The following is a 27,986-nucleotide window of genomic DNA, read 5'->3' as shown; positions in this document are numbered from 1 at the left end:
TTTGGTTTTTTGGTTTTTCTCCGGTACCAGGAACTGAACTCACGACCTTGTACTTGCCAGGCAGACGCTTTGCCGCTGAGCTAAATCCCCAGCCCCTAGAGTGGTCATTTTGGCCAATGGCTGCTGAAGAATAAAAGACAAGTGCAGAAGGAAAGGCGAATGATGTTAACCTCTAAGAAAGTAGGGAGCATAAGACAAAATACCTCCATACTATTTTCCAGTCCTTCTATAACATGACCTCACAGCCTTCTATTAAATACGCTTTTCACAATTTTTTTTATTTTTACAATTTTACTTTTTTTTGTCAATTCTGGGGGTCAAACACAAGGCCTTGCACATACTAGATAAACACTCCCTCACTGAGCTACACTCCAACCCTTAAATCCCCATTTTAAAAGCTAGTCCTATAGCAAGACAAAACCTGCCCAAGGAGATGCACCAAAGCACACTGCCCTGTGCATGAGCAGCCCATCCTGGCGGCATTAGCTCAGCAAGGGGAATATTTTTGCGATGCTACTGAACTGTGGCTTTGCAGGCCCAGAGCAAGACTTCCGTGACCTCGCCAAGGAAAATCATACCTCTCAGCTGCTCAGGAACCTCTCCTCCAATAAGGTGGTGTCCTCTACTTATACATCACCTTTTTGTGTTGTTTGTTTTCTGAGGCATTTGGCGTTTATTAACTTTAGTCACTCTGTCTGCATTGCTAATCCTTACATAGAAGACTTTCCAGTAAAAGGTGTGACTTTACGTTTAAAAATAATGCTCAGAATCAATGAGAGTGTTGCTTTTCACAGGATTGCGGAAACAGTCAGAAAGAGCTAAAATTACTTTGGGAAATAGAAATAAGCAATAATCTCTCTGAGGCACAGCCACAGAGGCACTTGTAAACCTGCTGAGTTCCCAAGGAAGGCATTCAGTCCCAGGGACACAAAGCCGCCCAGCCCTCCTCCAGGAACAGAGGAGACCTCCTTATCACAAACTCACCCTGCAGGACTCGCACAGAAATTCTCAGCCAAAAAAAAAAAAAAAAAAAAAGCTCTTCTCAAACGATTGTTGAGCATCCAGAAAAGGTATTCAGGATAGAGAGGACCACACAAGAATGGGCACCAAATAGGTGGCACTTTAGAGTTGAAGGAAATAAGATTCCTCAGGAAATGGCAGGAGCCGGTTTTAAAAACCTCTCTGCAAAGAGGCTTGAAATCCTTTTCTGTTCGGCAAAATGCTAGCATGCTAGGAGCAGGGTGACCTTCACGGAGGGCTTCTCCAACTTCAGAGCCCCTAGGAATCCCTTGGAGGGTGGGTCACAATGCAGATCACAAGGCCTGACCTCTAGTTTCTGATTCTCAGCCTGACAGCTGAGAATCTGCTGTCTAATGGGTCCCTGGTGACGCGGAGCAGAGGCCCAGGCCCCTGTGAGAACCACCAACCTTAGCATGGACTCAGAGAGCAAGTTCTCTCTGCATGAAGAGCTACCGACACCCAGGTGTTGGAGGTCGGGAAATTAAAGAAACAAAAAGGTGCAAGATCAGAACAATGCACACGTTCTCCCTACTTGAATAGACTCTCTGTTCTCTCCATGTGTACCAAACACACGGTGCTGATAAAAACTACAGAAGTGCACTTTCTCCTTCCAGAGATATCTAGAGCCCCTCAGAACGGTCCAGTACTTGACACATTGTCACAGGCTTTCCTACAATACTGCCTCTAACAAAATTAGCCTGTCCCGAGTCTCTGCCAACAGCACTGTTTAGCTTCATATCAAGGAGCCTGGGAAAGTTTCAGAATGTGCACAAGGCACGTGCCCAGGCCACCTTCCAGGGACTGCTGCTGTGAGACCTAAAGGTGCTATGAGCCTGTCAAAACAAAAACATGTCGGCAGGATCAAGCATGCTCTGCTTACCCAGGAAGGGAAAATCCCTGTGAAAATGCTGGAGGCACAAGCACTGAGTGGGGAAGCTGCATTTAAAAGTGAAGCTTTTCTGCATAATAATAAAAAAACAAATGACCAACAAACAACAAAAAACTGCAGAAACAATGTCAATTGCTCCGAGATACCCAGATATGGCTCCAAGAATGAAGCCAATGGGGCAGAATGCTAAGAAGAAATAAATCATGAAGTTTCTCAAGCATTCAGGTCCTTGTGAGAACTGCTTTTGGTTTTCATCTGTCACTAGGGCCCCCATGAAATCCCCACAATCTAGACACTAAAGGATTGAAGGCTGGCCACATTTGCGGGGAGAAGCAGGACCTTACTGTAGCATGTTGTGCCCATAGTCCATCCTTGTGGAAAAGCACTCGATTAATTCTCGATTCTTATCACTGCTACAGGAGCTATTTCTTCTGGGGTGGTGGGCATGCCGATAGGTGAGAGGGCAGGAGCTCCAGTGAACAGAAACGGATCTGCATGCTCTAAGGATAACGTGTTCCCTGAGGGTTTCGGTGCCCCCTCTGCACAGCTTGGCATACCGCTTCCAGGGAGTGGGCACACGGTAAACACCGGCATCTTGCATGACTAACTTCTTACCCCGTTTTCTTCCTCCCACGCTCTTGGAAGAGAACTGCCTTCTTTGGAATCCAGCTCAGATTGAAATAACAAAAAAGCTGTTACCCCACTCAGAGATCTACCTCATCATCAGGAAACCCTGGCAGCTTTACATACAAAGGCACAACCCCAAACAGTTGTGGATCATGAGATCTTCTGGGGTCGCAACTCATGGTTTTCCAGAGTCTTTGAGCCAGAAGAGACCATCAGAGGTATATTCAAGCAGGAAAGAAAATCAAGGCCAAGCCACAGAGACAGCCCCATTGGGCTGCCCATATGCATTTCGGGAAGCCTTCGCCTTTGCAAACATGTGGCCATTTGCATTGTGTTCGCCCACACCAGCCCTGCAGAAGCCATGGTGGGAGGGGCGGGGCGCGGCGGGGTGTAATTGGAGCTGAGCACAGGGAAGGCATGCAGCAAACACTTGTTGCTTGATAACCAATTCACATGGTCCTTTCCCATCATTTAACTGAACATAACCTACAGATAATCTTCCATTTGACTAGAATTTTCACTGACTCCACGGCATCTAACCTTCTAAACACGCAGCTTCAATCTGTCCAGACTGCCCCTTCTTGCCTGTGGCCCACTATTCCTGGCTATAGCCACAGGCTCCTACTGTCCCTCTCAGCCCACCCGCCCCACAAAAGCCCCAGAATGGCAAAGTCGTGTGAAGGCGTCAGAGGCACAGAGAGGCTTCAGGAAAACGGCAGGGAGCGTCTTGCTGCTGGTGCTTCTTCACTGTGGCCCAGCTGCGCATTTCTCCCTAGATTCTTTATTCTCTTCTTTAGTCCTCATTCATCATCTCCCACTTCCTGTGCATTCATAAAATATCTTTCTGATTTCATGTCTAATGCTGCCCCTCACCTGCAATACATAACACAAAACCACGAGATTCTGTCTGAACATAGGGCCCCATTCTGACAGCCACAGGACTGGACCCAGGAAGTCTATGCCCAACACCTGACTGAGCAGGAAGATGAACATCACAAGGGGCAGTGCCCTTCTGAGCCCCACCAGCTGTGTTCAGGCAGGAAGGTGGGACTGGTGGGGCCCCAGGTTGTGCTTTTTTACAGAGAGTTTATAAAATTCTCCCAATTTTTCAAGTTGGCAACTAGTTGAATTTTTTAAAGAAATGTGTGTACAGGATACAATGCTTCTGTGAGTGGTCTCTAGCCTAACGAGAATCCACTGTGTGACAGTTTGCTGTCTGCTGTTGCAGGACAGGTCACCAGGACTTCAGATTTCCTGACCCCGCCCAACTGTCACCTCCCAGCCCACCCCCTCCACACCACAATGCTGCTTCCCTAGGAATTCAGTCACCAGGGATCAGCACTAGGTATCAGAGACCACACCAGGATAGCTGTGCTTATTTTCAGTATCGTTTGATAGTTTGAGATATTATACAATACGTATGTATTGATCAAATCAGGTAACTGGCATTTCCATTTCCTTAAACACTGCTTCTTTGTGTTTGGAGCCCTCTAACTCTGGTCTGTTGTACTTTATTACATATATAATTTAGTGGTATAAACTGCATTCACTCTAGAACTACAACTTACTTCTCCTATCGACCTGTATTTTGTTTTTCTTTATTATTAAGTTTATTGGTACAATTTACATATACCTAATGATCATATTCATCATAGGGAATTTGTACCTGTACATGATATATCTTTTCCTCTTTTTTTTTCATTCCCTTCCCCTCCCTTCAACCCCTCTTTCCCTCCTTATTTACAAACCTGTTTCCATTTTATCCTTCTTTTCTCATTTTTTTCTTTTCCCTTCCTTCCTTTCCCCTCCACCCTGCCTAGTTCTCCCCTTTCCTTTTGAACAATTTCTTCCTATTTCATAATATCTATTATATACTTTGGTTCTTATTTACACTTTCAGTTTCTTACACCAGGCAGACAATGCAATGTTTATACATTTCTCTGATTTATTTCACTTAAAAGTATGATCTCAAGGTCTATCAGTTTAACAATAAATATCTCAAGTTTATCCTTTGTGGCTGAGTAGTACTCCACTATATAAAAAAACCACATCCTTTTTATCCATACACTGGTTGATGGGCATTTGAATTATTTTCAAGATTTAGCTATTACAAAACTGTGCCGCTATAAACATGGGTGCACATATATTGCTGTGGTATGATGTTTTTAATTCTTCTGGAAAGATACCCAGAAGAAGAATAGCTGGGTTGAATGGGACCTCTAATGCTAGCTTTTTGAGGAAACTCCTTATTGATTTCCATAATGGTTGCACCAGTCTGCACTCCCTCCAACAGTGGAGAAGCGTTCCTTTTTCCCCACATCTCTGCCAGGATTTGTTATTGGTTGACTTCTTGATAACAGCCATTCTTTCTGGAGTGAGATGGAATCTCAGCATTGTTTTAACTTGCATCTCTTGAATAACCAGTGGTGTTGAACATTTTTTTCACATATTTATTTGCCATTTCTACTTCATCTGAGAAGTGTGTGTTCATCTCAGATGCCCATTTTTGGACTGGGTCTTTTAAAAAAGAGCAAGAAATAAAAGGAATAACAATAGGAAAGGAAGAAGTAAAATTATCATTGTTTGCAGATGACATGATACGCTACACAAAAGACCCCAAAAACTCTAACAAAAGACTTCTAGATTTAAGAACTAAGTTCAGTCACATGGCTGGATACAAAATCAACACTCAAAAATCAATAGCATTCCTGTACACAAATAACAAACTCACTGACAGAAATTAGGGAAACAACATCTTTCACAATAGTTTTTGAAAAAATGAAATACCTAGGAATCAATCTAACAAAGGAAATAAAAGATCTCTCCACTGAAAACTAACCACAGTACTCTGAAAAAAGAGGTTGAAGAAGGTACCAGAAAATGGAAAGCTATTACTTGCTCTTGGGTAGGAAGAACAAACATAGTGAAAATGGCCATACTCCCAAAATTGCTATATAGATTTAATGCAATCCCAATCAAAATATGATTAGCATACCTCACAGAACTGGAGAAAACATCCCTAAAATTAACTGAGAACCAGAAGAGACCTAGAATAGCAAAAACAATTCTGGGTAACAAAAGCAAGATGGGGGTATCATAATCCCTGACTTTAAATTATACTACAGAGCAACTATGATAAAAACAGCATGGTACTGGCCAAAAAAACCAGACCTGAGAATCAATGGAATAGATTAGAAATACAGAAACAACTCCAAACACACCCAGTCACCTGATTTTTGACAAAGGGGACAAACACATTCATTGGAAAAAAAGATAACCTCTTTATTAAATGGTGTTGGAAAAACTAGATTTCCACATGCCAAAGACTACAACTAGACCCATATCTATCACCATGTACTAAACTAAAATCAAAATGGATTGAAGATGTAAATATTAAAACAGAAACACTAAGTCTGATGGAAGAGAGAGTAGGTAGAACTCTTGACATAGGTGAGGCAAAGACTTCATGAACAAAACACTGATTGCACAGGAAATACTACGAAGAATCAACAGTGGGGATCTCAGGATCTCATTTTACTAAAAAGCTTTTGCACAGCAAAAGAAACCACCAACACAGTAAAAAAACAACCCACAAAGTGGGAAAACTTTTAGCCAGTTGTTCCTCTGACAAAAGACTAATATCTAGAATATATAAAGAATCGAAAAAAATCTACCTGTACTTTGGTACCCATCATCCTCCTTCTACCCTTTTCTCTTGCTAACTGTCTGAGATTCTGGCAACCACCATTCTACTCTCTCTTTCCACAAAATCAACTTAATTGGCTCCTACATACGAATGAGAACATGCAGTATTTGTCTTTCTGTGCCTGGCTTATTTCCATGTGAGATAATGTCCTTTAGTTCTATCCATGTTGCTATATCCTTTTCATAGCTGAATAATATTCCATGATTGATTGATAGATGGATAATATGATATACATTCATTCACTCATCAATGGACACCTCAGTAGATTCCACATCTTGGATCTAGTGACTAATGCTGCAATAAACATGCACAGGTATGCCTTTGATATACTCATCTCACTTCATTTTGGATATATTCCCAGTAGTGGGATCACTATACCTGCACTTTCTCAAATCAAGCAAACATCATTCTTTATGGGTGCACAATTCATAGCCAGAACTTTCTTTGCCCTTGAATGAGTGAATATTGGCCAATGTAATCACTAGTAGAGATCCTTCCACATCATAAAGATGAACTCTGCTATGTTTCAGATCCCACCAGACACTTCTAAGCCACTAGGCTCTGCAGGGTTGTGAATGGTGGTGCACATACTTCCCACACAAAGCGGGGGCAAGTCATTGCACCTCAGGCTAAAAATTTCCAAAGACAAGAAAAATGAAAGTCAAATTCTTACAGCTTGTCCAAACCTCCAAGGCCTAAACTGTTTACACTAGACTTGGAGTCCTCAAAGGCCCAGATCTATTCATCTGGTCCAGATACCAGAGAGCTAAGCAGAATGTACAAGTGAAAAGAGGCTAAGCCCCAAATTATCTGACTTAGAAACAAAGTTGAAATCAGAGTCCATGTGTGATTTTTTCCTCAAATGGCAAAAATGCTCAGATCAAAACAATCTTTGAGCTATGGACTCAAAAGCTTTGAAACTGTAAGACCTGTCACTACATCTCATTACACAGATAAGAATAAAGGCTGAAAATGTACACAAGTTGGCTACACTGATGACCTTAAGAATATAAACAGCCAAGAGAAAGGCCTTTCTTGGCAGTTTCATACTCCTAAATTTTGTCACCATAAAATTGAGTTATCTGTCTTTGAGACATCTTTTCCACGACATTCTATTTTAGCTCTAATAGCTTATGGATACACAGCCTTTAACCCTGGAACTATGATGTATGTTTATCTGTTCAGAGAACATTGTATTTCCTCGTTGAACTTCTGGAAGTGAAAATTGGGACTTAAATTTGCTCAGCTTTAGAATATTTGACCCATTGCCAGTGCTGTAGATGGGATCTGAAATATTCCCCCAAAGGCCCATGTGTTGAAGGTTTGATCCCCAAACTGTGGTGCTTTGGGACCTAGGGGTATAAGTGAGGTCATTAAAGGCATGCCCTGGAAGGAGACAATGGAAGACCTGCTCCCTTCCTCCTTCCCTCTCTCTCTCCCTCTCTCCCTCTCCCTCTCTATTCCCCCTCCTCATGCGTGTGCACTCTGTCTCTCTCTGTCTCTCTCTGTCTCTGTCTCTGTCTCTGTCTCTGTCTCTCTCTCTGCTCTCTGGCTGCCATGAGGTAAACAGGCCTTCTCTACCACATACTCTTACCATGATATACAGGGCCATCACAGGCCATCACAGGCCCAAAGTAAAAGGGCCAAGGGACTCTGTCTTGAAACCTCTGAAACTGTTAGCCAAAATAAATCTTCCTTCCTTATAAGTTGATGATGCTAGGCACTTTCTCACAATGACTGAAAACTGATTGACACAGCTACACCTCCACCAGTTTACTAAAGTCTCTTTGCAAGTAAAAGGTGGGTGGTGACTATGAGAAAATAAATATATATACAGTAGAAGTTTTAACTCTTTCCAAATACAAGATTCTGATTCATAGGTCAGTGATGTGAGCTGTTTTGGTATCCTTTAACAGACTCCACTCCCTCGGTGCTTCTGATGGGTACCAGTTTGGGATCATACAGAAGGAATCCCCAACCGAGGTGTTTAAGGAACTGCTTTTCAGGGCCACCAAGAAAGTTACAAACTCACCTACCATCTCTAGGCATGCCTGTTTTTAATAATGCTTTTACTGCAGAATAATCACATATCATAAAATTCACTCTACAAGATCATACAGTGTAAGTGGTTTTGGGGTATTAACAGAGCTGTGCGACCTTCGCTGTGAGTGTAAGGAGAGCACATTTCCATCACCTCCGCCCACTCTCATTAGCAACCACTCTCCACTCACCCCATCCTGAAGTCCCTGGCAACCACTAATCTACTTTCTGTTTCTATGGATTTGCCTATTCTAGGCATTTCATTACAAATAGAAACATACTGCACATAGCCCACCCTGTCTGTCCCAATTTAGCGTGCTGTTTTCAAGCTTCGTCCATGTTGTAACGTGCATGATCTGCACTCCACCCCTGTGGATGAGTGGATTTCACCATGTGCACATAGCACATTTTGCTGACCCATTCATCAAGCTGATGGACAGCAGCGTTGTTTCTGGCCATTGTAAATAACGCTCCTATGAGCATACATGCACACACAGGCTTTTGTGTGATGTGTATTTTCAATTCTGTTGGACATACAGCTGTGAGTGGGATTGTTGGGTGTCTCCTGCATTGTTCTGCTTGTTGCACTTCCATCCCTGAACCAGTCTCTCCTCATCAATGACTCCAGCCAACAGCCAATAAGGTTCATTTTCACACTGTTCTTTATAGTAAATCAACTTCTTAGAATATAGCAAATCACACAATGTCTCCCTTGTCCTTTGACTTTTGTGGATCTTCAACCTATTGGCAGTGGCAATGATTCCCTAAACTATTTGGCATTTACCACAAGCAAGAAACTATCAGACTTAAAAACTGATAGAAAATGAGGGGCATGTTACTTACGTATGTATTACTCAATACTACAAATTAAAATGGATACACTGGAAGAGAAAACAAAATCCACGCTGAAGCAGAGTAACAGTAAGCTTTCAAACCTAGCAGCTTTCCACTAAGAGCCCACTAAAGAAAAATTAAAAAGCCAAAACAAAGAAGGTACAAAAAAGCATGTGCACGCGTGCGCGCGTGCGCGCGCGCACACACACACACACACACACACACACACACAAGCGTGTGTGTGTGTGTGTGTGTGTGTGTGTGTGTGTGTGTGCGCGTGCGCGCGTGCGCGCGCGCGCACACACACACACACACACACATACACACACAAGCACACGAAACCTAATTTAATCAATTGAATGTGCCAGATACAAACATCTTTTTAGTCCCACATTTGTTCAACACAGATGGACGGGAGAAAACAGACTGGAGCTTTTGGATGCAGAAGCTGCTCAGGGCAACTTTTATTAACAGGGAATTATCAGGGCTGGTCTATTTGCAGATTCAGAAAAGTATCCAATTATTGGTAACAAAGAAAAGCTCAAAGAATGCTTTTTAAAAGTGTTCTGCTAGAAAACTTACCCAGAAACTCACATTAGTTCTGGTGTAATAAAGCTAAATGGGAATCCATTTGTTTAAAAAAAAAAGTTAAAACAAGAAATCAACAAAATTACTATTTGGCAAATGAATCCAAAAACTCCAATCTTGGTTTAGTCCTTGCCAAATCTCACTCCTAAGCATGATAAATAAAGCATTTAGAGACATGGATTCTTTGTCAAAAAGAGCTTAAAAACAATTCCCACTTCTCCTAAGCAATGGTTGGCACTCAAATAAGCTAGGCAGGCATTCCTTAAAATTAATTGTTATTTCCAATGACTTTCTCCATCTACGAATCTATTAACTCAGTTATTCTCAGAGCAAATTAAGTCACTGCCACTACCACTCATGTTCACCTTGCAGAACACTGAGGCACAGTACCAGTCCTAGCATGGCTTGTAAATAGTAAAGTAACTGTACAAACGCCCCTATCACATGGAGGACTCCATGTCTGTAGGTGCAGAACAAGTAGATTCCACCTATTAGGCCAGGAATCATCATGTTTTTTCTGTCAAGGGCCAAACACTAAATATTTTGGATTCAAGGGCCCCATAGTCTTTGTTGCAATCACTTAATTCAGCTGTCACAGAGCAAAGCGGCCATAGGCAAGACATAAACAAAGGGGCGTGGTTGTACTCCAGTAAAACTTTACTTATAAACACAGGCTAGGAGATGAGTTTGGCCCATGGGCAGTGATATAGTGACTCCTGTGTTAGATGATTTGGAACATTCCCCTAGGGTGGCTGTAATGTAAAAGTCACTCATCACTGTAACCTACTTTATGAATGACCCAGGCATCAAGGTTTGCCTTTAGGGAGAGATGTGTACCATGGCAGCCACTTCTAAGGGAGTTCTTGTCCTGGGACACGGACATTAGGCCCTTCCTTACGTGTCCATTACAAGCCTCCTTCTATTTTGGTTGGTATCTTGTTCAAGCTCTTTTGACTGCTAATTCTGGGCACGATCGGATGAATCATCACTGGGTAAAGGGTGAGACCAGGCTCTCTGAAAGGCTTCACAGAGTCAGGTGGTTCAACTCCATGTGTGCAGAAATCGCTTTACAAGGGAGAAGGCTGGTCAGTGGGACCCAGGAGATGAGTGGATAAAACACCTCTGCTTCTTTGTGAGCCACTCCAAGGCACGGCTCCTCTGCTGGGTAACCTGCTTGGTCACTCTGCATTTCACTGCCAAAGGCTATCCAGCATCATGTGACTTCTTCCCTGGTCTCTCCTCACTTTCTTACCCTCTGTCTCTACTCTGAGCTGATACCTAGGAGGTCAGGCCTTAACATTTAATCCTTGCCTCAGGCTCTGCTTGCCAGCAAAGTAAGACTAAGCCATCTCTTCAAATCATCCTCTTTAGAACTGAAATATAGAGACAAAAGGATTGGATTTAAAGTAGACAAAGATTAATAAGTGGTAAAATACCAATATATACCTTCAACTAAACCAATTCTGGCCTTCAAAACTAGTTTCAAATACCTCCACAATGACCAAATGGCAAGTATATCCTATTCAATATTTTTTAAAAAGTCAGCAATTCTCCAAAAACAAGACCTGGATACCTATGACCATATCACTGTTGAGCAATACACATCTGGCCTTCCAGTAATAAATGGAACACATGATATTGTGCTAGATCTTTTGCAATACAATTAGCTATTGCGGAAGAGGCCCTGGTTATGATGTGGACATTCACGCCCCATTCAAGTACCTATGTTGAAATTTAATCCCCAGTGTAACCTTAAGAGGTGATTAGGTCATGAGGGTTCCACTCCTGGGATTACCGCCCTTATAAACAAGCCCAAGGGAGCTTCCTTACCTTTCTACCGTGTGAGAAGGCAGCAAGAAGGGAAATCTCTATGAAGCAGAAAGCAAAGCACTACCAGACATAAAATTAGTCAGCACCTTGATCTTCCCAGCATCCACAACTGTCAGATTAAATTGCCTTGATTTATAAGCCACCCGAGCTATGATATTTTGTCAAAGCAACTGGAACAGACTAAGACATTCCTTAACCCTAGGGCTGGGGTCCCTAGGCTATAGATAATAGCTCACCATTCACGAACTAATAAACTCGTCCTCAACTCAGCCACAGAGTCAATTTGGGGAGGAGAGTGGATCCTCCTTCCATTTATTACTGGAAGGCCAGATGTGCATTGCTGAACCTGCTTAGATGATGCAGGACGAGCAATTCCTGGCATCAGAACCTCTGGCCTTCCTGTGGCTGAACTCGGAGTCATCCTGCATGATACAGTGCCCTGGAGAACCACTGGCTGTGGGGAAATAAAGGCGATGGGGACTTCCCAAACTTGCACACACCACACCCTTCTGGCTTTGGTGAGTTTACATAAAAGCAACATTATTGCATTAACTTAGCCACTGAAACTCCCCGCTGGCCACCTGGCTCATCTACTGAACACCACTTACTAACTAACCCGTGCCTTCCCCAGGGATTAGACGATCGCCCACCATAAATCTGACCTGCAGTCCAGTCTGTCTATGACTTACTGCTTTGAGAACTTTTCCCCTCTTCCCTTTCATGACACTGCATTTCCCTGGATTCTCCAGGTCTCTGACAATTCCTTCAAAGCCTCCCTGGCCCTGCCTTTAAACTTTGTGTTACAGGACCATCTCCGGTCACCTTGCACTGGGCCACGTGCGGCCCTCTGATGAAGACATCTGTGTTCCATGCCAACCCACGTGGTTGTACAGGTTGATCACTACATGCTGGTGACCAGCCCAAGAGGGCAAGTGGGGGTAAAATTCATTCTGCCCTCTGCATGCAGGGCCAGGTACCCACAGGGCTCTCCAGGCTCCTATCTCTAGCCCAGGTATCCTTTAAAACTCAGACCCATCCATCCAAACACACTCGTCCTGAATGCCCCTCAAGGAGCTGCGCACTCTCCATGGATTCATTTTCTTTATTCCAAACCTGTTCCTCTCCATCACGCAAGGCAGAAAGCCCGGAGAATCCAAGCTCTCCCTATCCACCCCTGACCTGTCACATCCTGCCTGACAGACTCGACCTCCTCCTTCACAGCCACTGCTGCAGATCGGCGTTTGACCTCATTATTTCTCTTCTCATTTAGGCTGTCGGACTCATGCTTACTCAAATCCTTCACTGTGCTGCACAAGCAGTCTTGCCACAGTATCCTGACTGTGTTGTGCCACTGCTGGGGAACTTTCCTCAGCTTCCCATTGCCCACAGGACAAAGACCCCGCTCCTCAATGTGCCTCGGGGAGACTTTTGTAGGTCACACTCCTAACTTTCTCTCCCCTTTGTTCCCTATGCCTTGGTTTCTCTTGCTGCCCTGCCCTTTGCTTGGGCCATAACATGACTCAGAACATGTGAATCAAGGTGTCCTTTCCTAAAGACCTTTTTGATCACTGGATAAAGTTGCCTGGTTCCTCCTCTGAACACCTAGTTTCCATGCCAATCTCTGCAGTGTGTAGGTGTATACATCCCTCTAGCCCCACTAGAACTGTCGTCTCTGCAAGGTGAGCAGACAACCTGTCTGATTTCGTGTGCCCGGAGCCTGGCACAGTGACTAGCGTCATGAAAATCCTCACCCATGCAATCCAGATAGATGTGAAAATAAGAAAATTCACCAGAGCCAGGGGACACAAAGGAAAATGAGGCTTTTAAATGGTTATATTTGTATAATATATGTAAATGAGGACAAAACCCTTATTATGCTCAAGCCCCTCTGGCAGGGAGATTAGGGATTGTGGGCAGGATGACTAGAAGTCAGGCAGCCCTCTGTGCTTGTGGCAATGCACTGGCAGCTTCTGCCACCTCAGAGGAATGAAAATGTTCAGGAAAAAAAATTAGCATCTATACTGAACATGTACAGACTTTCCTTAGCTTGTCATCATTCCCTAAACAATACAGCAGAACAACCGTTTACACAGCACTGACATTGTATTAGGTGTTGTAAGTGATCAGGAGATGTATGAAAGCTCACTGGAGGACGTGCACGAGCTCTGTTTAAATGCCGTGTTATATAAGGGACCTGTGTACCTGCAGAAACTTTTGATCCGGGGTCCTGAATCAATGACCTGCAGATACTGAGAGTCACTGTGTTTGGAAGAAAGGCAGACCATGGGGAAGAGAGGAGTGGACTGCAGTGGCTTGTAACAGTGAGCAGTGGGTCCTGTGTGGCCTGAGCTGCCGCCAGGGAGAGGGGCGGAGTGCTTCAGCATGAAGAGCTAGCATGGGACAGCCAAGATTGAGGGCAGGAAAGGGGGTAAAGCTGGCCCCCCAGGAGGCACTAACTCAGACTGGGAGAGAAGGCGGCGGGTCTGAGGATGAGTGGTTATTCCTATAGGGACTTTCCTGCAGAAAGCAGGCAAATTCCAAAAGGGCAAAAGCAAGAATTCCAAAGGAGAGTCAGAAAGACAGCTGCTTCCTCCTCCTTTAGACTAAGGGCAAAATCTTTAATGAGAGGCTCGAGGCGTCTGCTGTCAGTGAGGCGTTCCCCATCCCCAGCCCTTTCTTCATCCTTCCCGTCCCAGCTGAAAGGTGGCCCCTCCACCAAGAAGTTTCCGAGGCTCCCCCAGGGTCTCTCTATGACACATTCTTCAAATACCCCAGACTTCTTCATCGCCCTTCTCATGATTTTAAGCAGATAGGTATTAATTTAAAAATCTGCTTTAACTATAAGAAAATCAGCAATTGGAGGGCAGGAATGCTACCTGGTACATATTTGAGGAGTAATAAGGGTGTTGAATGAATGATGATGCCAGGCATGGTGGCACACACCTGTAATCCCAGCACTCTGGAGGCTGAGGCAGGAGGATCACCTTGAGTTTGAGCCAGCCTGGGCTACACAGTGAGTTCAAGGTCAGCCTGAACTGCACAGAAAGATCCTATCTCAAAAAAACAAAATAAGAACGACTAAAGAGTGAATAATGACTCAATCAACTGAACAGATAATTAGTCAAGAAAACAGCTACATAATGAATGAAACTGGCATGTATAATCTAGAATTCAAGACCAAGGAGTTAGGATTACCCTCAGTACAAAAGGGAAGGTAGAGGAAGGTAGGAGAGCCAGTCCTACTGGAGGCTGACAGATTACCTAACAAACTAGATAGCAACCCTGCCTATGCACTGCTATCATAAAGTTCATGCATTTGTGAACTAAAATCCTCTTTCATGGTTTGAGTATGTATGTATGTATGTATGTATGGTGTTAGGGACTGAACCCAGGGTTCTTCGCATACCAAGCATATATTCTGCCATTAAACCACATTTCTGACCTCTACCTTTTGCATTTTTAAATGACTGAAAGAGAATCAAAAGAAGAATGACACTGTATAACACACAGAAGCTATCTGAAATTCACATTCAGCATGTATAAGTAAAGTTTTAATGGACAGAGCCGCACTTGCATACCATCTATAGCAGCTTTTTAGCTGTGACTGTAAAGTGGAATAGCTATGACAAAGACCATATGACCTCTAAACCTAAAATATTTACTCCCAGGTCCTCTAGAGAAAGAAGTCAGTCGACCAGTGGCCTGGACCTCCACTCGGATCACTGTATCCCAGGACCTGTAGGAAGGCTCTGACCCAGTGGTTGATGCTAAAGTCCAAGTCCCAGGAGGGAAAAAAACCCCAAAAATCCAAAAACACAACAACTCCCAGACACCGCCTATTGATGTAAACTGTGACTGAAGTATATTCATTGACAGGTAGAGTGCTAATTATTACTGGTAGCCCGCTCACAGAATCCACTGTCATCTATTATACAACTATTAGAAAAATGGATTAGGTTGAAAAGTACAAAGTGGAGAAAGATGCCTCTAGTATTTTGCCAAAATAATCTAAAGTACAACATGGACAGTATTCCTTGATTTATTTTTTCTAAAGTAAGCACATATAATGTTTAGAAAGTGACAGAATATAAATATCTGGAAGGCTGTATGTGACAAGTACTTCTGAGAAAAGAACCAGGATTTTTACATTCATTCATTCATTCATTCACACATTCATTTATTCACTCCTGGTACAAGGATGGAACTCAAAGTTGCATGTGTGCCGGGCAAGTCTCTACCACCAAATTCTGCACTGTTGGGCTGGGGATATAGCTCAGTGGTACAGTACCTGCCTGGTAAGTGCAAGGTCTTCAGTTTGATTTCCAGTACCAAAACAAAAAAAATTCTGCACTGTTCAGATGGGGAACTACGTACAAACACCCTCCTCTGAAACTTGGGGTCTCAGTAACAGGACAAAGCTGCTCGTGAATTTGTTTTGAGGAAGCGTGCAATTAGGAGCGTTAGAAACAGTCCTACTTCTCCTTTCCTAGAAACACCAGTCACCTCTTCAACTAGAATACCCCAGCTGAGCCTTCAGGAGGTCCAGTGCCGAGAGGTATGCATAAACCAGCCACCCAGAGCGGCAGCTGTCAGCTGTTAGTGTCTTCCTCTAAACAACAGCTGGCTCTCCTGCCACCGGGACCCTTCCCCCTAGTGTGGGATCATAATCATAACCCATATTAACGATCCACCAGCCCAGGTGACAAGAGGTGGCCGTGAAGTCAAGAAGGCACAGACCAGAAAAGTGAGAAGACAAGGCTGGGCCTACAGGTGGATCTGTGTACACTTTCTGTTCCACTTTGGCTGCACGCCTGTGATTCCTAGCAAATCCATCTGTCCGGGGCTGTTTCTCTTGGTGGCTTCACGGGAAAATCCTTGGGAGTCACGGAGCTCAAGACACAGGGCTCCCAGCTGGTTTGCCCTGCCCGGCATTAGCCGTGACCAAGCCTGAACAGCCCTGCTCACCTTGGGACAGATGTGCCAACGCTGCAGACCCTTTTCCAAACCATCTCCAGCCCATATCTGGGAACCCTGGAGTTGTATGAAAGGCCCAAGAATCTATAATAACTGGAGCAGAGAAGTACAATCCTACTCAGCTCAGAAATGCTGGTGGAATCTCTGCTATCTGCTGGGATAAATAATCCACCCGTAGACCCAGCACTTCCCAAAGGACATTCTGAGAAATGCCAGCTAGTGAGATACATCAGGAGAAAAAAAAAGTACAGTTAGGAAAACCTCTCATTTGTGATCTCTGGTTTGGAGCATCAGTATCATTAGAACGTCAGAGTTCCAAGAAAATACACAGAAGTCAAACCTGCTTTACTTGATCTAGCTTTGAAATCCCTGTGGAAAACTTTCCAGGTCCAATTTGAAAAACCAGCCCCAAACTCTGGGACTGGGTTCAACGAAGATGCCCAGGGGGCTGGGCATACAGCTCAGCGGCACAGCACCTGCCTGGCAAACACAAAGCCCTGGGTTCGATTGCCTGTACCAATAAATAAATAAATAAATAAAACCTAATCAATAGCTTCTCAATATATTATATTTAGATGATATTAAAAATGGTAACCTACTTAATTTAAATGTCAAATTTTAAATTACGAGATTTACATCAACACCAACATTTCACACCTGCACTTTTTTAAGGCACAATAAGAGTTATCTTCTAGATAATGTAATGGTTTTTTGACACCCATAGTGCAAGTAATAATATAATTCAGAGATGAGAATGTTATTGCAATATGGGAATTGCATTTAAATTTAAAGACATTTTTTATTAGGCCAAAATATAGACCTACTAAGTTTGACAGATTCATTGAGCTGTCTTTAATATTTCTTCTAAAAAAACAGGTTATGTTTGTATCAATGATAAAAATTTCTATATAGGGAAATTATGTATGTATGTATATACAGGATAGCTAACATAGTTGTACTACTGACTTCTATTGCTTTACTGAAAGGAACAGTTAACGATTACTTATTTGATCAATCTCTCATGTCTCTGTTTTCCTGAGAAACCACTTTGAAGATATCAATACGGAATACAACAACGATTGTTAATTTCCTACCACTTTGTCTGTAACTGTATTGTTTGTATTGTTCTTATGCTATTTTGTAAATGGATGTCTGTTTGTTAATATGTTTTCCTTCTTTCACTTTAAAATATATTTTAAAAAAGAAAAAAATTTCTATATAGAGTCTACTTCTTCAGTCTAGTTCCATTTTTAAAAATGTTCTATTAGGGGTTGGGAATTTAGCCCAGCGGCACAGCGCCTGCCTGGCAAACACAGGTTGTGAGTTCGATTCCAGGTGCTGGAAAAAAAAAAACAAAAAAAACCCCCCAAAAACAAAAAGAATTTATAAAAATGTTCTATCATATTACACAGTAACTCAGAATCAATTATCACTCTGAAAACTTACTTTACCCTAAGTTCTGGCTAGATAAAGCACTCTAGGTTTTACTCTGAATTGTTTCTATAAAATTGCCATTGCAGTTTTTTTTGGTTTTTTTTTTTTTTAAGGAATAAAACATACTTTCACAAATTTCTATACTGCATCTTAAGAAAAGTAAGTAGGCACCTCCGTAATTATGAGATCACTGAGGCAGTGTTTGGAATTCTCCATGTGAGCCAATGAATGTAAGGAGATGTATATATATTGTTAGCATTGTAAACAGTAATTCAGAGAGGCCTAAAGCCTGAGTCTATCCAGAACAGATGTAACCAATTTTGACATCATGTAGATAAATAAGCATTGAAAAGTAAACCAAAGAACCATAGTATATTCTACCTTTAACTTTTTGTAAACCATGTTTTATGGATAACTTCAGTTTTACCACAAGGCTGGTATATTTCAATATTTTGAAAACATCAGTATTAACTTTGAGTTGGCAGAGGTAACCTAACCAACTACCATTATGTTTGGTACTAAGAAATATACCTTTCAATAAAATTATTGACATGCCAAAAAAAAAAAAAAGATGCCCAGGGAAGATGTGACGTTCCAGGGATAACATGAACCTTAAAAGGAAGGCTTCCCTTTGGAGGACTCTTCCAGAACCGCAGACCCAGGCTCAGACCCCTACCACCCGGCACGCACAGCCAGGACAGTTAGCATAGATTGAATAAGAAAAAATTCCAAAACAAGGGAGTGGAGGTGGGAGGGGACCAAGTGCCTTTCCAGAGATACGGACACCTGCAGGCTGCTGCCGGCAGCTCCCCCAAGCAGGACTTACCATTGGTGGTCGTGTTGACATAGTAACGCCGGCCCTGAGGAGACAAGTAGCTCTGCCAGCCAGGTGGGAGGATGACGGTCTGGCTTTCCTCTCCTGGCGGAGGGGGGACCATTCCAGGCTTCTGGTGGAGGGGAAAGAAAAGGTCACACATTTAGCATTTTGGAACTGTTTTTAAACCAGAAAAGTCAGAGAATGGGGAAGTCGCCCTGAAACTGGCAGCAAGGACAGCGTGGTTCCCTGGGGAGGTTCATCAATGTACGTGTGATTTCAGAGGCTATATGAGCACATGGTATGAGGAGCGCTTGCTTTTCCAAAAGTCCCTGGCAGAAGGGAACAGTTCTTTCAGATCACAGAAGGGAAAGCCAGGCAGCTAACAGAGCTGGGATTTCTCTTCTTCATACCTCTCAAAAATCAATCATGGGGGTGCTGCACTTGCCAGGGGCCCTGTCACTCAGCCCTCCTGCTGTGAAATCTGTGGCCTAGAATCTACAGGACCTGTGCGTGCAGCACTCAAGGCCCCAAGCCCGCTGTGCAAACCTTGTAGAGGTAATTAACACAAATTGTAGCGGCACAACATGTAAAACATTCTGTAATAGCACTGATAAGCCAGGAAGCACTGGATGGGTTTCTTTTCACCAGGTATCCAAGACATCCCAGCAGAGAGAACTGAGATTCCGAGAAAAAGTAGACACTGAGTTTCCAGCGTACACAGTTGTATACAGTTAGAATCTTTTAACCATGCACAGTATTTACATTCTTAAAAAACACTTAGAGAAAAAAAAGTCAGAGAAACTAGTTGTCTATGTTGTTGTTATTTTGTTATTTTTTTTATTCTCTTTAAAATGAAGTAGATATGGGCTAAAATATGATCTGTAATGCCCTGGTGGTAGAACTTTTATTCTCTTTCTACTTCTCTGTTCCATCTGCATTTTCTCAAACACAAAAACAAAAGCTTTTAACTAAAGAGCATTTAAAAATAAGGGCAGAGGGTCCAAAATGAGCCCACACGATTATTTTCTTCCTTCCCTTTGAAGGAAGGAAATCGATGAAAATAAGAATTGGAACCACAGAAGTGCAGTGGCCATGGGTTTCTCAGCAAAGTCGGAGCCTGCGCAGGCATGATAAGGGTCATCAGCTCCCTGGAGTCAGAAGTGTCTCCCACCCACACCCACAGGAGTGGATTTTTAATTTAATTTAATTAATTAATTTACTTATTTATTTTGCTACTGGTGACCACTGCTTAGGAAAACAGGATAATAGATTAAAAGGGGGCAGCGGGGACAGGAGCTCGAAGGTGGCCCTTGGCTGGTGAAGACTGAAATACCGTCCCCGCTTCCTGCCTGCCATCGGGGCAACAAGTAACGTGCCATCAGTGAATCCCAGCTGATTTTGAGTAAACACAGCCTCCCTCTGGCCCTTTGTGCAGCTACTGTGTATGCTTCATTATGAATTTTTACAGCTTATTTGAAAGCTTCCCCTGCGTTGTGGAGGTCTCTGGCTTCCACACCTGTAACCACAAGCCTGCACTGCCTCGGTGATTCCACACAGAAGATCATTTTCTAAACAAGCCAAGGCAGTGAGGTGCACAGTAGCAGGGCCAAAAGCAGTGTGGTGTCCTGCCAGGGCCGTCCTCTGGCCAGAACCACCATTATGCACAAGCTCACACCTGAGCAGGATTTCCTGGGCCTCCACACACACCTATACCTTCTTCACGACTGGAAGATAGCCAGAACACATGCAAGACAAACAGTCTAAAGAGGAGCAAAGAGGGCAAGTATGGTGTGTGAATTATTCCACATACAGCAGATGTATATTTGGGCTGGGGGGATTGGGAATAGAACAAGCACAGGGGGACCACGGGGCTTAAGGATGAAGGTTTACCAGAAAAGAGAACTTTCTAGAACCGCAGGGGTATGATGCCAGGTTCCCTTTCCCTGAGTCTAATATTACACAGCACCCAGGAAAGAAAAGCCTTACTGGTGCTTGTCCCAATAACTGGGGAAAAATACAAAATTGTAACAGGGGATAAACAAAGTTCGGAAACAGATATGGGCAGGAATGGGTTACAGAGAGAGGGACCCCAGAGGCAGAGTGAAAACAGCCCTCAGCCCTTGGGCTTAAAATGCCTCCATGCCAATCTAACAGGGTCACGTGGGAACCACACAACCTCAGAATGACAAGGACAGGCTCTTTCTGCATCTATGAAATCAAAGCTGCTAATGTCAGCCCAGTTACAAAAGATGCTAATAAGATAAACATCAGCACACTGGAAACCTAGCAAAGGGGCTGTCATGGGGAATGGCCAACCAGTGTGTGTTCCCACTGGAAGAGGGTGCAGTGAGATGCGGGTTCCCTCAGGCTCTGCCTTCTGAGGTCTGAAGCTGGGGTGAGCATGCCCAGCCTCACCTTCCAGTATGAAATGCTGCCCCCAACAATTGTTATTCTGAGGTTTCTGTTTCCAAGACTACTGGGGAAACACCTGCAGGAGTGGTTCACACCTTCAGGTGCTGACTAACAAGTTCTACTCAGAAAGTTAGCATTAAGTAGACCACTCCTCCCATGGCCAGAGAGGCAAGCAGACCCATCCTTCCGGCTCCCTGTGAAAGAGCAATAGGGTGACTGTCCCTTCTTTGCGGCTGTATAGTGCTCTTCTCTTTACAGTGACCCTGAGCAAGACCCTGTCTCAAAAAGACAAAATAAAACAAAACAAACAAACAAAAAAGCCGGGCGTGGTGGCACATGCCTATAATCCCAGCACTCAGGAGGCTGAGGCAGGAGGATCATTGCGAGTTTGAGACCAGCCTGGGCTACAAAGTGAGCTCACAGCTGGCTTGAACGGCACAGCGAGACCCTGTCTCAAAAAGACAAAACAAAACAAAACAAACATTCAGTGACCCTGGTTAACTACCCAAGTAACCTTGTGATTCAGAAGAAGCTCCAGTTTACACGTAAGGGCAGGGGTGACCAAGGAGGTGATCCCTTGAGTAGGAAATGCAGGATCTTTCAGGGAAGGCATCCTGGATATGAAGCGGGGGAAGACCAAGAGGTGACAAAAGAAGGCAGGCAAGGGCACCCAGGCCAAAAGAACTTATGTCCTAATTCAGCCAACAAGGCACAGGTGATCCCCACTCCGCCGCACAGCCCCAGGCCCGCCCCGCCTACCATCTGGCTGCACTGCCTCCTCTGGCAACAGAGACAGCTGCAGTCCCTTCTTCTCCTTTCGCAGAAAGAAATTCCTCTTGTTGGCTGACTTCACACAAATCAAGAGTGAAAAGACACGAAGACAATAGGATATACAGCCTAAATTTGAAACCACAACAAAAACTCATATGCTGGTTCAGCAACATCATTCTTAGTGGCCTCAAAGTGAAAACAAACCCAAATGTACATTTGTGAATGGCTGGAGAAACAAAGCATGGTATATCCACACAATGGAATATTACTTAGAAATAAAAAGGAAATACGGTGCTCCACATGCTATAATATAGATACACCTTTAATGTATGCTTGTAACTGAAAGAACTCAAACAAAAAAGGCCACCAGTCACATAATTCCATTTATATGAAAAGTTCAAAACAGGCAAAGGCATAGAGACATAAATAGATTAGTGGTTGCCAAGAACTTGGGAGAGAGACATATTTCTTGGGGAAGAGAAGGATTTTCTTCAGGGATTATGAAAATGTTCAGAACTAAATAGTGACCATGGCCATATAATATTATGAATGTGTGAAAGTCCTGGGTGGTTAATTTTAGGTTTATTTTATCATAAGAAAAGATATTTTCAAAGATACAATGAAGGAAGAGGTTACACTACACCGCCCACCAACCCTCACTTAAAAGGCCCAAGGCACCAATGTTATCTTGCTCTTTGTGACCACGGAGGGGCAGGCACAATCAGCCTTCGGCAAGAGCTGCCCAAAGCCATTGAAAGAACACTGTGTGGGGAACTACCCGGTAATTAAGGTCTCTTCCCACTTCTTCATCTAATTAGTTTCCCTCCAAGTTAAATCCTTCCCTTCCCCTCCTTGGCTTTGCGGTTTCTGGCCTTCAATTCTCAGCTCTTTCCCAGGAGAACAAAAACAAGAAGCACAGGGGACGCAGTCAGGGGCCCAGGGGGTGCTACCTAGTAAGGACGAGACCAGCGGTAACAGGCTGGAGTGGGGGACGTGAATGTGGGTTCCCACTCAGAGCTTCTGAACCTAATGCACAGACGTCTTGGAAATTATAAAAGCCTGCCTCTTCCTCTGGAGGGAGGCATCATTGCGGGGCCAAGTGCAAGGCTGGGGTTCGGTTCCCTCCCCGCTTCAGGCTCATTTTTCCAGGCAACAATCCTCTCCACTATGTATATATGAAGCCCCAAGAACATAGGAAATTCATCAATAGTGTGTACCACCTCCCAAAGCCGGCACAAGGGTCATCTGTGTGGGAGCATGTATCATCACATCATTTTTTAAACTTCCGAATAATATTCCACTGCTTGAATACAAAATGTCATATTTTGTTCATTTATTCATCCATTGATGGACACTTGCTTTCTCTCCTTTTTTGCTGTTACGAATAACGTTGCCATCCAAATTTCTGTATCTTGCCTTACTTCATGTGTAACATCAAGAGGTCCCTAGACCACTTCAAGACACTAATCTAGTAGTTTTTCCAGAAAGATCTGAGCTCGGGTTCCATTTCTACCCACCCATAATGGCTTTTGTTACCAAATGTCTATAATGCACCAGGCCTGGGCTCAATGCTTCATGCAATTACCCAGTCTTTACAACCAGCCTGTCTCCTAGATGGCATTTATTCCCATTTTAAAATGAGGAATCTTCGACTGCAAAGGCTTAATAACTTGCCCAGTGCGAATTAAATTGTAAAACTAAATAACTATAAAATGTTACCTTTGGGCTGGGGATAGAGCTCAGTGGTAGAGCATGTGCTCAGCACATAAGAGGCCCTGAGTTCAATCTCCAGCACCAAAGGCAAAGAAATCGCTTTGTTCTGGACTTCTATCCAGTTACCTAAAGCTCCTTGGCCCATCTTCCACAGCTCTCCCCCCAGCTCCACTTCTTCACCTGGACTATCCAAGATCCAGCTCCCACCCAAGGAGGGGACGGTCCAGGCCTAACTCTCCTGCCTGTCTCACAGTCTCTAAGTGAGCATATGCCTTCCCCGGAGATATGCAAAAATATCACCACCCTCACCCAAGCCGTCACGTTTCCCAGCTGTAAGCTGACTTCCTTGTCTCCTTATTTAAAATAGCACAACCAAAAATAAAAAATGCTCCTCTTAATGGTGGCTACTGATTCCCCCTGGAGAAAAAAGGAAGCAGGTAAGCAAGGGAAGTCACCCAGAGATCAAAAAGAAATGCTCTGCTGTGGGTGTGCTTGGTGGCAGAGTGCTTGCCTAGCACGCATGAGGCCCTGGGTTCAATCTCCAGTACCAAAAACAAAACAAACCACAACACACAAAAACAAAAACAAAAACAAAAATACCACTAACGAAGCAAACAAAAATGCCTTTACAGCAATGTTTCCTGAAGTGTGCTTCTACGGGAACATCAGTCATCTGGCATATGGTCTAATTACACATTTCTGGATCCAGATTCACCAGGACATCAACCTGAGATTTAAGTCTCCATTTCTAGCAGGTATCCTGGATGAATCCTATACTCTGGGGCTACTCAAGTGTAGCAACAGCAGAAGCAAGTGAGAGAAAATAATCACCTCTTCAATGGAAATTGGGAGGGAACATAAAATTTTAATAGGTGCAATCTGTAAAAAGACAATGTTGACATGCACAGTTCCTTATTAAAGAGAAAGATTCCACCTCTTAACCTCAAACTCTTTAAACAGACTATTTTAAGAACAACTCCAGAGTGCATCTGCAGCCTCTAAGCAGTACCGACCCCTACATTCAGTTCCCACAGCTTCTACCACTCAAGTTCAAGTTCATCCCGGGACATCACCTCGACCTGTGCGATGCTTCTGGGAGCACCTGCCTCTTACCTTCCGAAGCAGTGAGCAAATGCTACTTGCAGGTGTTACCCGACGGCCGTCAGACGCTTGATTTAGTAGACAGATCAGAGAGTTTTAAGGTCCCTCGTTCTGCGTCTTCTCACACCCCAAACCCAGCAGCAATAGGAGCTCTAAAGAAAGGCATATCCACAGGGCTCTGCACCCCCTCTCCCCCCACATCCAGATCTATATATAACATCTCTGAAGTTGTCAGCCTAACGAGCCACTTTCTGGCAGACCCGTTGCCATGACAATGACTGCTAATGAGCCCAGTCCTGTGATTGGCACTGCTTGAAGGCTCCTCCACAAAGGACTCTCCAGCACCTTCTCTCCTCCCCAACCACACAGCCAGATGCACACCCAGAAGCAGCCAGGGCATGGTGGGGTGTGCCTGGAGGGCCTTGGTCCCTTGGAATTGGTCCATTACTCATGCACCCTAAGTAGTCCTGGACACAATGGCTAGAAGTGGTCTTTCCTGTTGCTTCTGTTCTGCACCCAACGGGTGGTGAAATGATTACTGATGGAGGCTGCAAGGAACCACCATGAAGATCGAGATGCAGCTGGGATGGAGACTGGGGATTCACTTCCTTCTTCTGCTTTCGCAATGGACACCTGTTTAGGGTGGGAAGACTCCTGTGCAGAGCGTGACGTGCTACCCGTCGTCCCTCCCACGAGGATGTCACCAGCTTCAGGGTCTGTAGCTACAGGAATGCTAGCCACGTTTCTTTTGTCTCAAAGGTGTCAGTACTGTCTCCCCAGCTCGGGAAGCCTTCCTATCTATTCAAAGATTGTGGCTCACAAGAAATAGGGCCGGGCATGGCGGCACACACCTATAATCCCAGCACTTGGGATGAGGCGGAAGGATCACTTCGAGTTTGAGGCCAGCCTGGGGTACATGGTGAGTACAAGGCCAGCCTGAGCTACACAGCAAGACCCTCCTGCCTCAAACAAACACACAAACAAAGCTAGGGAGGAAGTAGGGCAGTCCTGATAGTGGCACAGTACATTCTGGGAAGGGTAGTCTTCATGGGAAGTTGCATAAAATGGGGACTTTGGTGTTGTCTTCATGCTTTTCTGAAAGTTAGAGATCCAGACACTTGTCAGAAGTGGGGTGTGAGGGGAGAGGGGAGAGGGGGAGAGAAACAGACTATAAGATACAGGAAGGCAGGGCCACATCCTTCTTCTTCGTACTTTGGAGTCGGCACAGTACCCAGAACCATGAATGAATGAATGAATGCATGAAAGCTGAGAACTGTGGTAGGAACTGGGCTTCAAGAACACTGGGAGGGATTGGAGAGGGGGCTACTTCACCAAACAGTAGACAGAGGTCCGCAGTCCCAATGATGCATTAGCTTTACCTGTGCACAAAACCCTGAGTGAAGGCGCTGAACGGCAATGCGCAGAGGGAAGCCAGGGTTACAGGCAATAGAGAGAGAGCATTTCTTTACCTCAGAAAACCAATGGAGCCACAGCGTCCAGAAGCTTAGAGATAAGCAGAAGCTTGTAATCATTATCTCATAGAATACCCAAGAGAAGCACTGCAGGAAACTGTTAGCACCTCAGTAGAGGGCAGGAAGATACAGCATCAGTGATACAAGATCAAAAATCCATAAGAGTAAACACACAAATGGGAGGGTGGTTTGGAAAAATAAAACCAAATTATATAAACGAGGAACAGGAAATGACCAAAATTATAGAGGAATTTGAAAGATTGTAACAGAAGGAAAATGCAAATTGGTTGCGATAAAATGTAGAATTAGTATTACCAAAAAAAAAAAAAAAAAATCAACTATGTACAAAACCAAGTGGAAATTTTTTCCCAGAATGCACAAAAGAAGAAAAAAAAATATGATAACAGGAGGCCAGAACAGCCAGCCAAGAGACGGGTATTGGGTGTTCCTGAAGAACATCAGATCAAAGGCTTGAACAAAAAAATACCTGCAAAGAAAGGTTAATGGGGAGGGGATTCTCCAAGCTGCCCAGTGGGTAGGTCCTACACTGATCAAGGCAAAACAGCTTTTAAAAGACCAGCAAGAAGATACATCCTAACAATAAATTCACATGGCAAAGATAAGGATAAACTGCTGCAACCACTTAAGTGGAAAGATTATATCAATAAATAGAGTAATAAAAATAAGCTGGTCATAGACTTCTCAGTAACCACATCTCAAAAGGCACCTGTGGTATATGATGGAGATAGCCCCTCACATGTAGCCAAGCTTTCTTTTACGAGGGAGGGTGACAGAAATACATTATTCCATAGACAAGGACTTAGAAAACACCACTTGTATTACTTCTTAGTAAAAGCACAGTTGCCCGTGTATCCATAGGTTATTGATTCCAAGACCCCCTAGGGTACCAAAACCCCCAGATACAAAACCTCAAGTCCCTTATATAAAATGGTATAGTACTGGCATATAACTTCCACACATCCACTTCTATGTGTTAAATCATCTCTAGATTACATTTAACACCCAAAACCATGTACATGCTATATAAATTACTATACTGTATTGTTCAGGGATAAATGATAAGAAAAAATGTCAGTACATTTCAATACAGGCACAGTTCCTTTTTCAAGCATTCCCAATGAGCAGTCAGTAGACACTGCAGATACGGAGCACATATATACAAAAAGCCAGATGTATTTAAAAGACGTCCTCTGACTACCTCAAAGATGAACACAAATAAAGGTAAGCCGGACATGGTGGTGCGTGCCTGTAACTGCGGAACTTGGAAGGCTGAGGCAGGAGGATCGTTGTGAGTTCGAGGCCAGTGTGGGCTACAACGTGAGTTCAAGGCCAGCCTGAACTGCATAGTGAGATCTTGTCTCAAAAAATAAAAAAATAAAGGTAAAGAATGAAGAAATCATGATCAGAAGGACCAAAACTGAACACTGAAAGCAACTTACAATAAAAGTTTAAATAATTATAAATCAAATGATAGGGGGGGCTGGGGATTTAGCTCAGCGGCAAAGCGCCTGCCTGGCAAGTGCAAGGTCGTGAGTTCGGTTCCCGGTACTGGAGAAAAACCAAAAAAAAAAAAAAAAAAAATCAATCAAATGATAGGATTATGTGTAAAAGTTGTTATTAACTTACATCGTACAAAAATAACCTGGCTCACGAAGTCTGCATAATACTTGAAAAGATCAAGAGGTAAAGAGAAAAAAGTGAGGACACTGAGCAGGGTAGGAGTAGAATGCTGCTCTT

General features: G+C 43.7%; 1 protein-coding gene across 3 annotated transcripts in view; it reads right to left on the bottom strand.

Moving 5' to 3' along the window:
- The window catches only part of Gas7 (growth arrest-specific 7), a gene marked incomplete at its 5' end in the record, with an annotated part of 244,231 nt that overhangs the window by 74,954 nt on the left and 141,291 nt on the right, over positions 1-27,986 (bottom strand). For all 3 annotated transcript variants that reach the window (XR_263351.2, XR_263350.2, XM_005399366.2), the window contains 1 exon segment: positions 18,769-18,889. Coding sequence is in view for 1 of the 3 variants with exons in the window: in XM_005399366.2 (XP_005399423.1) it covers positions 18,769-18,889 (121 nt within the window).

The sequence above is a fragment of the Chinchilla lanigera genome, unplaced genomic scaffold (assembly GCF_000276665.1).
Source record: "Chinchilla lanigera isolate Chin_1 unplaced genomic scaffold, ChiLan1.0 scaffold00066, whole genome shotgun sequence".
Taxonomy (NCBI): domain Eukaryota; kingdom Metazoa; phylum Chordata; class Mammalia; order Rodentia; family Chinchillidae; genus Chinchilla; species Chinchilla lanigera.
Note: the sequence above shows the minus strand (reverse complement) of the source record. Positions and strands in the feature narration are given on the sequence as shown.